Raw genomic sequence first — 15,030 nt, 5'->3', positions numbered from 1 at the left:
TTACAGCTCTTGTCACTGCTCTTTGTCTCCAGCTCTGCTGGGAGTTACTGCTGTGGGCAGGGCTGGTGAACAGGATCATGTGAGTGCCCTGCAACCCAGCAGGGGAACAGGCAAACTGCTGGATGCACTCCCACTGCCATCACAAATCCCCAGCAGTTTGGGGGAACTGGGACTGGGGAGAAGCCAGAGGAACACAGGCCTGCAAAGTTTCTCTCTGTCCACATCCTCAGCGTTGCTGTAATGAGTTGATCCTTATCCGAGTGCCAGGTGCCCACCAAGCTGCTCTCACTCTTCCTCCTCAACAGGACAGAGGGAAAAAGAAAAGCTCATGGATCAAAATAGTCAGGGAGTTCACCTACCCATCACCCTCATAAGCAAAACAGACTTGGCTTGGGGAAATTAATTTACTGGCAGCTAAAAATAGTATAAGATGGGGAGAAACACAGCATTCTTCCCAGGCTCAACTTCATTCCTTTGATCCCAATCCTTCTGTGTTCTCCCCACCCTGGCACAGGGGGATGGGGAATGGGACTTGCAGTCAGTCCATAGCAACTGGTCTTTGCTGCTCCTTCCTCCTCACCCTCTTCCCCTGCTCCAGCATGGGGTCCCTCCCACAGGACAAAGTCCTTCACAGACTGTTCAGTGTGGGCCCTTCCCACCAGCTGCTGTTCCTGCCAGAAAACCTGCTCCTGTGTGGGCTCCTCTGCGGGGACCAGGAGCTGCTCCAGCATGGGCTCTCCACAGGCTGCAGCTCCCTTCAGGGCACATCCATCTGCTCAGCAGGGGGGACTCCACAGGCTCCTGGTGGATCTCTGCTCCCTCCATGTTCTGCAGGGGGACAGCTGCCTCACCATGGTCTTCTCCAAAGGCTGCCAGAGAATCTCTGCTCTGGGGCCTGGAGCACCTCCTCCTCCTCCTTCACTGACCTTGGGGTCTGCAGAGTTGATTCCCACACATTTTTCTCGTTCTCCTCTCTCACAACTGCTGCACTGTGGTTTTTATCCTTGCTTAAATATCTTATCCCAGGAGGTGCCACCAGCTTCACTGATGAGCTCAGCTTTGGCCAAGGATGGGTCTGTTTTGGAGCAGGCTGGATCTGGCTGTGTCCAGCACAGGAGATAGCCCCTGACCTGTTCTGACACAGGCCACGTCTGCAGCCCTGGCTACCAAAACCTTGCCATGGAAGCCAATACAGGGGCCAGACAGAAACCTTCCCATTAATTCAGCATTTAATCTCGAGAGGCAGAGCATATACAAACCCAGGTCATAAATGTCAGTCTTCAATACATTCATGCATAATCTCTTGATCCCCTTTCTGCCCCTGACATATCAACCCTACCAGAAATTCCACTTATTCCCAAGAAAAGCCTCATTAGGATATTCTATCCAATGTCCAGATCACAAATCTGGGGGAAAAGATTGCTGATGTTCCATGCAATTCTCTAAATAGCATTTTAGTGTAAATTGGAAGAGTGCTTTGGAGCAAAGCTCCAGATCATCTCTATTTACTGTTCTCCAGTTTGTGGTGGGAAGTGGCTTGGAAGTATGCAAAACTGGAATCCTTCCAGGTTCAACTATCTGAGACACACTCCTACCTCCAAGTTATGTTGTGCCCAAAGAATAAGGCTCAGGTTTGAGCTAGACCTGGAAGACCTGCCCAAGCACAGAGGGATGTTGGACTCCCAGCTCTCCTCTCTCCTGCAGTGCCACACTCCTTGCCACACATCTCCCTGTGTGAGAGGCACAGCCTGGGCCTCAGTGCAGTCATCCTTTGATTTGTGTTAAATGTGTTTGCTCATTCTTCCCTTCAGAGCTTATCTGCACTATTTATAGAATGGCTTTACATTCTTATTAGTTACCAGACAATGATTTTTAATACATGTTCCATCACTACAAATAGTCTTCTGTGAAGCTTTACACATTATGTAAAACAGGCAATTATCACTGCACAGATTAGAAGGTCATTCCAACGCCTATAAACTAAATCGTAATGGGAATTGGAGTCTGTGTAGCTTATTTTCTCTTTCATCTACAGATTTGGCAAGCTCTAGAGTAGCACTCATCCCACATATTTTAAAACCTAACTAGGGTACCAATTTACAGCAGAAAATTGACAAAAACATTTTTATTGATCTGTGTGTCTCTGACTTGGGCAGGGTGTGCTCCACACCACAGTCTGAACACAACATTTTCTTTTACCCAGTGATGTGACACAGTGGCTTCAAGACCTGGTGCAGCTGCAGCATAGATGGGGAAATTTTGCAAAACATGTTGAAGTCCTTTCAATGTACAGCTGTCGTCAGAAAAAGGAAAGGATTAGTCAGGTTTTTTCTTTATAGAAGGAGAAAAATTGGGACACAGAGCAACGGTGCAGCCATTTATCCACCACACAGCAAAGTGCAACGCCTGAGCTCAGCAGTACAGAGCACACTGGGGAGCCCTGGAAGCATCCCAGAAACACCCAGCACTTGAAAATGATGAAGAATTGTTCCACTAATCCAAACAACGTGACTTTAAACGTGACTTTAAACGAAACAGAAAATATTTCTCTAGGAAAGATCACAGCATATTCAAGTTACTGAAGTCCCTTCATTAGCACAAACAGTATTTCCTTTTCTATCAGCAAGAGGAAGTCTCAGATCAAGGCAACTTCTCACATTCCAGTTGAGACCTGTGAACTGCACTATAACCATGTCCTTCAGACTATTGCTATTTCCCACTCAAAAACGAGGTTTAGCAACAAAAGCTGCACTTGCATTCTGTGACAGGAATCAGTGAACCAAAATTATTAAAAATTAGAATTTTGAAGGATCGATTTCAAAAAACAAGCCTGAAACTTAGCCTTAACCTCTGCAAGATACTCCTGACTCATGGGAGATAAGAAATGGACTGGAGAGTGCCTTTAGTCAAAATATTTTGGGGGAAAAACTAGCACATAGTATAGACCAGCAGATATAGTGAAACCTGCCTATTCACAGTTTTGTTCCCCTCCAAATATTTGCACATTTATCTTGCCTGGTATATTAGCTAAATCTCAAAAGAAAAATGTCTCATCTAAAAACAAGGAAAAGAAAAAACAACCATTTTCCCCCTTCAGTTTCCAGGGAATAAAAATATTTGCCAGGCAATAAAGGCAGAAAGTTTTGTGCAACCTGATTTACCCACACCTCACAGGCCTTTGCCACTTGCTTCTGGAAAAACAAAGGGCAGAAAGGTTCCATTTGAACATTCCACATTTGGATAGGACTGGTGCCTGCACTGGTGGAAGGAGAGGAAGGCACAGCCATCACTTACACCACTGTTAACAGGAATGCTGAGAAAAAGACATTTGATTTTTAGACTCTTAAGTAGAAACCTATTTTTCAATGATGAATTAAACCAAAAGGAAATCAAGAGATTTCTTTTCATTCCAGTCCCACTTACACTTCATTAATATCTGCATTACACTATAATAGTCCCAAAAAGGCTGCTAATGTGCCACAGAAATGGAGCATCTGGATTGTGATAACGTGCTGAAAGCACAACAGTGCCACACAAAAAATTACTGTTTGCAAAAAAACCAAACCAAACAAACAACAAAACCAACCACCACACACACAGAGAAATATCAACTACTGCACACAACTTTCACTGCCCAAGGACATGTGGCTGAGTCAACTGTGTGAACCAAGATGATACCTGGCTTTAAAGCTACAAAACCTCCAAAAGTCTTCCCAGGAGCTGAGGCCACTCAGCCCAGACCCATTTTACAGCACAGCCCACACACACACATGGAGCCCTCGTGGCTGGCAGGTTCCAAGCCTGATATCCCCTTCATCTCCACAGCCCTGACACTGGGTCTGGGCTCTTCTCCCAGAGAGAAGCGTCTGCAGTCAAGTGTCTGCACATCTAATCCTTTCCTTTGTTGGAGTGTGTTGCCATGTAATAATGCTACAGAAAACAACAGGAGGAAAAAAAACCTGCATCACCTGGGACACGATGCAGAAGGCAGTAGGATTTGTTCCTTGAGGAAATCATTCCCACCAAGGACCTGCCCCCTCCAGGTACAGCTAAAAATGCTTCGTTAGCTGCTTTATTAGCAAGGAGACAGCAGCAGTCTCAGGCATCTGTGTACTTATTTTCTCATTTCCACCAAGAATTTAATTAACTGACATGAATTAAGTTTTCTGTTTGATCTGGAATTTGATTCAAATTAACATTTTTATGGATAGTTTAATACTAATGCTGACAGATAATTTCCTTTAGAAGAAACTGCCTGGACTTACAACCAGAAGGATGAAACGGGAGAATCTAATCCACTGAGAAACCAGTATTTTTATTTGCTGTTAGACAGGATTAACTAAAAAACTTGGCTGTGTTAGCTGATTGGAGAAGTCTGGATGTTTTCCTTACAAGCTGTACCAAAAGATCTAGAAGCTCAACAGGACAACAATGCTTGGAGAAGCCAGCTAAGATATCCAGGCAAGTTGTGAAATGCCAATATACACCAAAGCACTGGCTAAGCCACCCAAGTGCTGTAATTATCTGTTGTAGACAATGTCCAGCTGGGACCCTGTCACTTGGAAATATTCACCACATTTTAAGTAATTGAAAAGAAACATACAAACTTATTAGCATTTATCTCCACACTCTTGCTTAATCCTATCCAGTCCAATTTAACAAGCAAAACCATCACCTTTTCAAGCTGTATTAAATAAATTCTGTACAAGCTTCACAACTTCACAACCAAAACACGGAGACTAGCATTCAAATTTAACTTTAAATTCCAAATTTCATAAGTATGAGGCTAAAATACTGGAAACTTAACAATTTAAGGCATAAAAAAAAAAAAATCAGATGATCCCTCACTCCTTAAATGTGCACATCTCAAAGGCACAAGTTTTTCTTAAAGAAAAGGAATGTACTTTGTTGTGTCAAATAACATCAGCATTACACTTTGAGGGTCAACAAGAAGAAAAAAGTTGTACGTGCTTGCAAATAGCATGTGCACAATTGCCATCTCACCAAAACCTAAGGCAGAAAAATATGTGCACCTGAAATACAAAAATGCAAGACACAGAATGAGGTTTGTTTTTCTAGGTCCTTCAGACAGAGCTTCTTGGCCTTTTCCCAAAAGTCTCCAAACCAAAACTACAATGTCTGGGCTGCCAGCTGTAAAATTCACAGGGTGAAGAAGTACAAGAGCTGCTCCAGAAGGAAAGGCACAGGACACACATCTTTTTGCCACGTTCAGATCTGGCTCTATTGCAAACAGTGGGCAAATGCCCCGGGCAGAACAGAATCCTTGTCTGGGCTTCAGTCACTGAAACCAGAAAGCCAAATCTACTCATCCACCAGCTCAAGGTCAAAACCACGTAACCATTAACCTTCTCAAATGTTCAGCAAAAACTTGAATTAATCCCTAACTGTCCTCTCTTTTCAAGGAACCCAGTAAAGTCACCTTGCTTCCACCCAGCTGCCAGGTTCCTCGGGTTGTGGTGAAACCAGGCCGGGGTTTGCAGATCACTTTTACTTTACATTTGACTGTCCTGGCACGGACTGAAAACAACAACTACAGTGCATGTTTACAGAAAAAAAAAAAAAAGACAACACAAAAAATCCCACAGCACACACAGCAAGTCAGATCAGCTTCAGGGATGCAGACACAGCTGAGCAGATTTATACCAAAATGAATTTCTGTCCCATCAGGCAGAAGCATCACTGTGAACCTGTTGTGCTTTGCCCTGCACTGTTCCTTACTCTTCTTTTTCAAAACTACTGTTACAGGAATATTTTATGTTAAGCTCCCACATTTCCCAGGTGCTACAAGTAAGAAAGCTAAAATGGTATTCTAAGATTATTGAGAATATTACACTTGACGATTCACAGGTTTAGGGTCACACCTTCCCAAAGAACCCCAACACTTATTGCAATAACAAATCACGGTCTGGAGCTGGAGAGGAGTTGCCTTTCCTGTGCTCACCTGCTTGTAACTGGCTCATTTCAGGTGACTAACATTGTTGCATAAAAGGAGAACATGCAGTACTTCATTTTCCTGTAGTTCCTCTATAGCTAAATGAATTCAAGCTGTCTGTATTAATTTTGTTATGCCACAGATCAATTCCCAAGATGCAACATCTACGTACTCTGTTAAATGATGCCACCTACCTAATAACCAAATAAACAGGCACTTAAGTAAGTCATTAACAGCTACATATGGCAAAGCAGCACCACGACCTTTCCTAATCACTGCAGCTGCCGTCACACAAATGAGAAAAATAAAACTTCAAATAAAGTAAAAAAGGCAATAAAATGTCAGGATAAGAAATGCAACAGAAAAGCCACAATGTGTGTACACCCCATGAAAGGTATTAACTACTTAAAGTGAGAGAGAGCAAATGCCAGCCACAGAAATAAGAGTATTTTAGGTAAAAACACTACCCTGTGTGCCCAGTTTTACAGGGATCCAACTGTGTTATTACTTGCTCGTGTCTGGATCATCCTGAGGTGGATCCCTCACACTCCTGCAGAAGGAAGCCCCAGCAGCACTTCCCACCAGCATCAGCACCACTGAAGGAAAGTTGTCCCATGGATTCACTCACATCCTACTGCTGGCTCCTCCCTGGAGCTGACATGAACCTTTGTGGAAGTGCAGCAGCAACTGCATCAGTTAATCAGGATTCTGGGAACTCCACAAGAACTAGAGGTACAGCTTCCCAACCCAAATCACTACAGGGCTGCACAAAGGCTCGTGAAGCTCTCTGGGGATTTGAACTGGGATGAGGAGACAAAGTGAGCAGAACAAGGCAGGAGGAGTCATTTCTGCTGGCATTAATTATTGGTGAAAACACAGCTGAAACTTTAATACAAATGTCAGAAGAACCTGTTGAAATACAGTTAAATTCTGTCCCATTGGTAGAAACTGAGCCATGGTAAATAATGAATTGAAGCTGCACATGTACTGAGGAGCTGCAGAATACAATACATTATCTTGCCTGCTGTGGGCAGAATTTCCTATTAAATGGAAAAAAGAACCCAACCTCCCTGCTGGCAGCTCACTGAAGAACTTGTTAATTTTTATTAACCTGGCTCTTCTGTCCAGGCTACCTTTAAGAAAAGCAATTTGAGGATAGGTCTACAAAAACCCTTACTTCTAATCCAGCTTTTATCAGTTCAAATACTCCACCTGGATTATAACAGTATTATATGAAGAAATGAAAAAGAAATTCAGGTAGCCCTGGAACCTCCCATAAAAGGCAAATTCTCAGCCTCCTGTGCAAGAGCTTGTAACAAACAGAAAAATTAAGAGACTGAAGAGAGTTTCTGACATAGTTGCCTCAAGAGAAAGCATTTGATTATACCTTTCCTCTACTTTCACCAAAGGGAACAAGAAAACACCAAGGCTGCTTGATGTGGGGCCTTTCTTTTATTTTCTCCATCTTGCAGTTAATCAGCTTAGTCCATGCCAAAAGAAAGAAGCCCAAAAAGACTGTCCATTTCTTGGCAGGTCTAAGTCCAAAACCCAGGGTTCCACCACCGTGAAGCCAGGCAGTAACTTCCCAAGTGGGAACTGCATCAGCAGCTGGATTTGTTACTGCACATTATCTATTGCTGGAGAGTTAAAACCTGGTTCTCCTTGGCTGGCCCAACCTTTACACACCTCCTAGGCCCAAATACTGCAGTGACCAACCATGTGCCTCCTCTTGCAATCCATAAAAAAAGTACCAAACCAACGGTTTCTCTACAGGCACCTTTCTCTCACATTGAAACACTGCATCCCTTTTTATTTCTGTGATTTCAATTTAGTTATCCCATCTGGCAGAAGTATTTTAATACAACATCTCTTTTTATATCCTAACATCAAGGTGATGTTGCCAATTAAGTTCTGCTGTGACCATCTGTAAGAGGAGGGAGGGAGGAAAGAAGTAAATATGAGTATTTCTTTAATTTTAAACAACTTGGATTTCAACCAGGATTTTAGGGATGAAAAAAAGAAAATAAATAATAGATTTGTGCTCTACATGGACTTCTCTAGGAGAAGTAACATTTGAACTATTTTTTAAAATTCAGAAAGCTTTCAGCTCCTGTAGAATGTCTGGCTTTGCATTAGAATGCTTATCCAGAGAATTTTATACTGGCATAGGTTAGAATTTTATCCAAAGAAGACAGACTTTCATAATTCATTAAAAGAAATTCAAGTATTATGAAATAAAATAATGGCAACCTCTTCAAAATTTCTTTACTACTTCATGTTCACCTTCAGACTTAGAGCATGTAAAGTGTTACCCCTTTGACAATAAATGCACTAGAGGAATTTTTTAAACTGACCTGGTATTATCTAAATATGGTAAGGTCTGGTTTTCCCAAAAACAAAACCCATAAAAAGCAGACAAAAAACTCTACACTCTCAGCTTGGCTGCAATTGGAAGACTATGGAACACAGTTATGGGGCCCTTTTTCCTTACACTTCAAACAATTCAATTTTTAAACAGCACAAGATTAAAAAACAGGATGGAAAAGTGAGACATTCTAAACTCACTGTTTAGCTCCCTGCACTTGTATCACTAAGGAAGACCCCGAAGCTACCAAAGGATTTTCTGTTGTTCAGCCTCAACAGCCAAAGAGCGAAGACAAAACCAGCACCACTGGGAGATGAGGTGGCCACTCATCCTCACACTGCCTCACTTGGCAGGATTTAGTCTTGTAAACCACCTATTTATCCCCCTCTTATGATACAGAAAATTAAATTTAATTTAACTGGTGGCAGAGGTCATGGCCACAATGAAAAAAACTCTGGCCTGTAAAAAGCAAAATTAGACTCGGCACGTCTGGCAGGCTGCTCAATTATCCCATTAAATCCACATTTTAATCCATGAAATGGTAGTAATGGGTTCTTTTAAACTGCATTTCGCAGGAATTTCTTCTGCAGGGATTGAATTTTCTTCTCCACAGTAGCTCTTCTTACCACAGACCTTGTAACAAGCTTCTGGTGTGAGATGATGGATGCAAAGAGACACTCTCTTGGCTCTTCACCCTGTTTCTAGGTCTCAGTCTGAAAATATATCTTGGGAAAACTGGAGGCCAGAGGAGTCCTTTCCCCCACAACCTTATATACTATTTATAAAAACAGTTATATGCTTAGGACATTCAGTGTTAAAAAAGAAGTTTTAAACTTGGTACTGCATATTAAACACACCATCAATACATTGTGTTCCTTTGCAACATTTGTCTCCCAATAAATTGATAAACACTTTTTTAAAGGGGAAGAAGAGGATGCACCTGAGGAGTGGGAGTTTAAACCTTCACTGTTCAGTAACTCCAGTTTGAAAGCACTTTGGTGAACACTCCACACATCATCCCCCACATCCCAATGGATTCACCTGCATTCACAGGGGGCTTCCCAGCAACTCCTCCTCTACAAACACATTTTTCCATGGACTGAAAACAATGAGTCACTTCTGCAGAATCCAGCCCTTCACGTACCACAGATGCCTGATGTTGCATGCTGTGAAGCAAAAAAATAATAATGCCTACTCAAATGACAGTATTCATCACACAAGTCTGGCAGCATTTTGCATCTTTTGTAAATGTTTTCTTGGGAATGTTTGAATTTTTTTAATGTTAAGATCTTAACATTGCTTGTCAAAATGCACTACTCAGTCCTGTAAGAGCTGACATCTAATTAGCTCAGATAGTAGCAGCTTGAGAATACCACCCAAACAATGACCCAAAATTAATGTCTTTTAACAAGGGAGTAAAACAAATGGAGAGAAAAAAACCTCAAAGCTTTAGAACTGAGAAAACGAGCGTTTCCTCATGTTTTTCAAGGCTTTCCCTTCCAATTCTACTGCATCTGTTCCTATAAATAACACCAAAAAAATAAAAAATACTCATCTTTTCAACCCAGTTCTTACAGTACTCCTACAAAAATGCCTCCTGACTGGGGAGCTCCATGGAGAACAGACAAGCAGAACTCCTGCCCCTTCATTCCTCTCTGGAACCAGTGGAGTGGAAGCACAAATCAAGAAATGAACAGTGAACAGCACTGAAGTGGAGTAATTCCCTGTGATGAAATTATACAACTGTTGGGGGGATGTTCAACCAATCACTGCAAAATCTAAGGAAGTAATTAGGAAGTTTGCCCTTTTTTTTCCAGAACAAGAAGGTAACAGCTGAGCCCAGTTCTACCTTTTGTCTCCTTACAGAGGTGTTTCATTAACTGACTCATTAAAATTAGAAGAGCCTGATGTTATTAGAGGAGTGATTTAAAATAAAGGTACTTGCCTTTAGCCACACATTACATGTAAGGGCAGAACAGAACAGTGACACTGTAACAGGCAGACACAGATGCTGTAGATCCTAAATTATTCATGACCTATTCAATACAAAAAAAAGTGGCCCTAGAAAATTAATTTTAGCAAGAAAGGAATGAAATTTTTAAGACATCTCTACAAATCATTTAGTTCCTCTATGAACCATTTATTCAGCAGTTGCAAATGATTAAGATGTAAAAGTACAAAAGAAAGAAGTGTTTAATCAGTTCATAATTGGATAAGTGTGCCAGATCCCACAAAGGATGGCACTACTTTAGCAAAATAAAAAGTGTTCAACACACTGAAGTAAACAAGAACAGCATTTACCATCAATTAATTTCAAGCAGTAATTGAGTATTTCAGGTAATGTTTTGTACACTTGCAGGAGGCATTTCAGATTTTGAAGTTAGTTGTAATCTAGAAATAATCTAATTGTAAAACCTAACCAGCAGTGCAGCTGTGTCCTTCCAGTCTCTCATTTCCATAAGCACTACAGAAGCCTATTTTTGCTCTTATTCTCATTTAGAGCATTAAGACTCTAAAAACTGTTCTGATGGGATTACACGGAATACAGTTGCTATTTTCACAACCTGAGCTCTACAGACAACAAAAATATTTTTACTACAGAAAAAAAAAAAAGGAAAAGATCTTTAGAACAACAGCAACAACAGCAGCAGTCACAGATGCTGACAAACTCAATCCTCACATAACGAACGTCACCAGGATTCTCTTTGGGAAAGCTGCAGTTGCAGAAACGATAATCATTAGGCTTAATACAGTTCTAAGCCAAATTGTGGCAGCTGTACATGCCACAACAAAGAGCATGTTTAAGTACCAAGTACACAGTTAATTTAACTACAACCAAACTCCAGAATATTTCTGATTTACAGCAAATTGCTGAGAGCACTGAATACATCCCAGTGCTGCTCTTACCTTTCCTAGCAGCATCTGTTCTCCGTCTTGCTGGCGACACCAGATCCTTTACAATCTGTAGCACTTGAATCATTGCTCGGCAGCAGGATCAAAGGGACTGGGGGCTCCTCCAGAATTCCAACAGGTTTCATTACTACACCTGATTACATGGCTGTCCTCAGTATGCCCAAGCAAAAGTGATGCAGGAACAACTCATCCACCTTCACAGGAAGATTTCTGCCTGACGACTCTACAGGCTGGGGTGATGGATTTAAAGTGACTTCAGCACAAGGAGGAAAGAAACTGCCAGCAGTCCTGAACGTGTTTCTACAGAGCATTTTAAAATGATTTACCACAGAGAACGCATAGTGATGCCTCTAAATAAAGTTTAAAGTAATAAAGTAATTACGCCACAAAGTAGCTACAGAAAAAAAAAAACCCACTTGCAGTGACTGCTGACAGAAGCAGCTCCCCTGGGTAAGTAAGAAGTGGCTGTATCCTCCTTTCGAGTCTCTCTCAATTCACAGAATTCCACGTAATGCTCACAGAAAGACTCCGGTGCAGCGCAGAGCCAACATCAGACCCACCAACAGGACTGAAATCAAATCCAGCCTGCAAAAACTCCATCAGGCACAAGCGAGCTCCTGCTAGAAACAGGCATTGAGTTCCTTCTCTCCCCCCTTGAACACAAACCCCTGACACCCCTGTACGTGATGGGAATTCTCGCACACCGGGAGGCTGGAAATCCTGGGAGTATTTCAGACATTCTCTCTCCCACCACCAGAGGCCCAGAGAACTATTTCAACAAAGCCATTGTGATTACTTCTGTCAGGTAATTTTAGGCAGACAGATTGCACTATGTGCCCCCCCCCAACATTTTTAATGCCATCTGGAAAATGTACAAAGGCCCTTCATAAGTGCCTTTTGCCAAAACCTCTGCAGAGATAACAAAAAAAAAAAAAATAAATCCTGAGGAATCATGTTTTATGTGATCACCTTAAATAACTGTCAGCCCTGAAGGGGCTCTGTGAACAATTTGGAAAACCAAATTCCTACACAGCACTGTGAGGCCTTGCACACACAGAGATTTGATTTAGGAAGCCAACTACATGTTCTGAAAACCATAACATTTAAACAAACCACAGGCCACATTCTCTGGCCTTTAGACCTTCTGTTCCCATTGCTTAAGTGTGAGATGGGGGGTGGGGGGACGAGAGGTCACCTCTTTCCATTCCCAGCTGCTCATCACAAGCATTTCAGATTTTATATTTGCTGGCATATTTATCCACATCCATGTCAGTCCCTTCAAACACAGAGCACAGGCACAACAAACCACTTCTGTTATGTCAGTCTCCTTTACAGCCTGCCCATAAATCCATCTCTGCCAGAAGTAAGAGCAACCCAAAGTCCTATTGTATTTGGGTTGGCAGAACAAAGACAAGTAAAATCATTCTCTCTGCCAAGCTGTCCAGTTCCTTCTCCCACCCTGCAAACATTCAAGTGTCCACCCAATAGGAAGCTTGTAGACCTACTGTGCAACTGCAACTTGTCCTTCCTGAAAAAGGATTCTTCACAGCAAAGAAACAGAACTCTCAACTTTCTGTATGAAGAATAATTTCTAAGTCCTGGACCTAAACTTAAATTCCAGGTTTAAGACAAATGACTCTATACACAGAGAGGCACAGAGAAGATTACTAGGAACAGAACTTTCTAGAAGAGCTATATAATTGCAGAACACTTAAATAAGATGTAGAATGCAGGGTTACGCAGTAAAGTTTACCTGGAGGTCCTTTACTTAATAATCCAGTGCTCAAAACTGCTGCTGTAAAAACTGTTCCACAATTATCTTGCCATGATGTGTTTGTTCTTTAGTTAGTTGGGCAATCGAACAACCTGTTCCCCAGTCAAAGACACAAACCTGAAGGAGCAGCATTACTTGCAGCTGCATTACACTGCAAATTTCCCCTCAAAAACTGGCTTCTAGGTTTATGGATCACAGAACACAACTACCTTTACAGAACTACTAAACTTTTGATGGTCCTTATATAAACATTATGGATAGGAGGAACAAGAAAAAAAAAGGAGTAAGGTTGAATAAACTCTTCAGTACCAACATCCACTTGGCCTTCCAAAGCAAGAGTGTACCTTGAAGGTCCCAGAACTGATCTTTAACTGAACTTGATTATCTCATTTCTACAGCAATGTTCTCAAGTGCTGGAACAAGGAGAGGATGGGCACTTCAGTACCTATTCCCTTTTCTTTCAAACTATCCCTTGTCCTGCTGGTAACAAAGATGACTAACTGGAAAAGGACTCTTTTAGATGATTTGCAGGTCCAGTGGACTGTAGTCAGAACACAAAACCAGTCCCTACTAAAGTTTGCAGAATAGCCACTGGAAAGGCTTCCACCCCTATGATCACAAGGATCTCTCCCTCCACCAGAGGCAGGGGGGTTTTAAACAGCTGAAGCTGCTCTGAGCTCTTAAAAGAGAGACACACAAAGAACTTCAGGACTAGAAATCATTTTCACACACACCTGCCTTCCTCAACATGAAATCACCTCCAGAGCTGGTATGCACTCTCTTCTTTGTTGTGACAACTGGCACATAGAAAGAAACCGAAAAAAAACCAAAGCCTTAAAATTCATTTAGGAAAATGTAAACCACTTTACTAAATATTCTGTGTGAAACAGAGAGAAAGTGGTGCAAGTCTGACACGGGCATATAAACAAATAAACAAATCACTCAAACTTCAAGGAATCACACAGCAAGCTTTGTGGCTGCTGTTTGTCTTTCCCCAAATCAATCTATACACCAAGACAATAACACTAAACCTGCTTTAGAACAGTGGCAATACCATTACTGAGAAATAAAAGGCACTAACTAGTTAAATCATGTCATTTCAGCTGTAACTCATGAATCATAACTTGGTTATAGTGCACTGTTATGTCTGAGTGATACTGAACCAACTGATACTTCCACACCATCTGTCACTCCAAGTGCCACCTCTCAGACCACATCCTGAGAAGATGGGTAGGGACAGACACACCCACCGGAAGGTCACAGCAGTGCTGACACAAACAAACAGAGTGAACCACAAAGAAACTGTGTCACGGCTTCAGTGTAACCATGTCAGTCGATTCTGTTTGAGGAGAAAAGCAGCCTGACATATGCAGTGCATAGAACAGATTGCTGCCAAGCATTTCTCATCTTCGACACCGAGCTTGCTCAGCAATATGGGATTGAGGATGGTCTTGGATTTTGCTTTTCTTCCTTAATTGCAGGGAATACAGAAATCATGCACGTTACCAACCCAAGGAAATACATTGCTATGAGCAGGGGCAGTTAACCAGGATGAGATTTTATGGATCACCATGGTCTCTCCTAACCATAATAAAAAAATATGACCTGCATCCTGATTAGCCAGCTATCACAATTCAGAATAAAAATGCTTCCATTAACATAATTATAATTAATTGATCTTTGGAAGCAGTTCTTTTTTGTGAAACATATTGCCAGGAGATAACATATTTACAGCACAAAAGATGCTGCAGAAGTATGGCTCAGTGAGTATTTGTCAAATGACACTTGGGGGTGGGGGAGATCAAAATCTGAGGAAGACTTAATATTTTCTCTTTCCCTCTCTTGTTCTAATCTGTAATGTTTATATATTCATGGCATTCTGTCTAGGCTATTAAAAAGCCATCAAGAACCCTCAGGGTATTCCCAGGCAGCACTGCAGCTTCCCAAAATGCTCCTGCTTGTGTGCCCTCATTTACAGAAAGAAAGATGTACAAGCTACTAATAGAAAAAACCCCAACCCACTAC

The 15,030-nt window shown here is 41.7% G+C and overlaps 1 protein-coding gene and 1 long non-coding RNA gene across 6 annotated transcripts in view; one reads left to right on the top strand and one right to left on the bottom strand.

The window, feature by feature from the left end:
- LOC135415034 (uncharacterized) overlaps nt 1–15,030 on the top strand; it is a 621,260-nt gene that overhangs the window by 585,904 nt on the left and 20,326 nt on the right. The gene's annotated exons all lie outside the window — the stretch shown is intronic.
- The window catches only part of USP6NL (USP6 N-terminal like), a 117,327-nt gene that overhangs the window by 83,395 nt on the left and 18,902 nt on the right, over nt 1–15,030 (bottom strand). The window contains exon 1 of one of the 5 annotated variants that reach the window (XM_064656517.1): nt 11,226–11,865. The exons of 3 other annotated variants lie outside the window; for them this stretch is intronic. In XM_064656517.1, coding sequence (XP_064512587.1) covers nt 11,226–11,298 — 73 coding nt within the window. In that variant the 5' untranslated portion in view covers nt 11,299–11,865. Of the gene's footprint in view, nt 1–11,225; nt 11,866–15,030 lie in introns of those variants that run through there. One more of the 5 variants, XM_064656511.1, reaches the window with a different exon arrangement.

The sequence above is a fragment of the Pseudopipra pipra genome, chromosome 5 (assembly GCF_036250125.1).
Source record: "Pseudopipra pipra isolate bDixPip1 chromosome 5, bDixPip1.hap1, whole genome shotgun sequence".
Lineage (NCBI taxonomy): Eukaryota > Metazoa > Chordata > Aves > Passeriformes > Pipridae > Pseudopipra > Pseudopipra pipra.
This window is presented reverse-complemented; position numbering and strand designations above follow the sequence as displayed.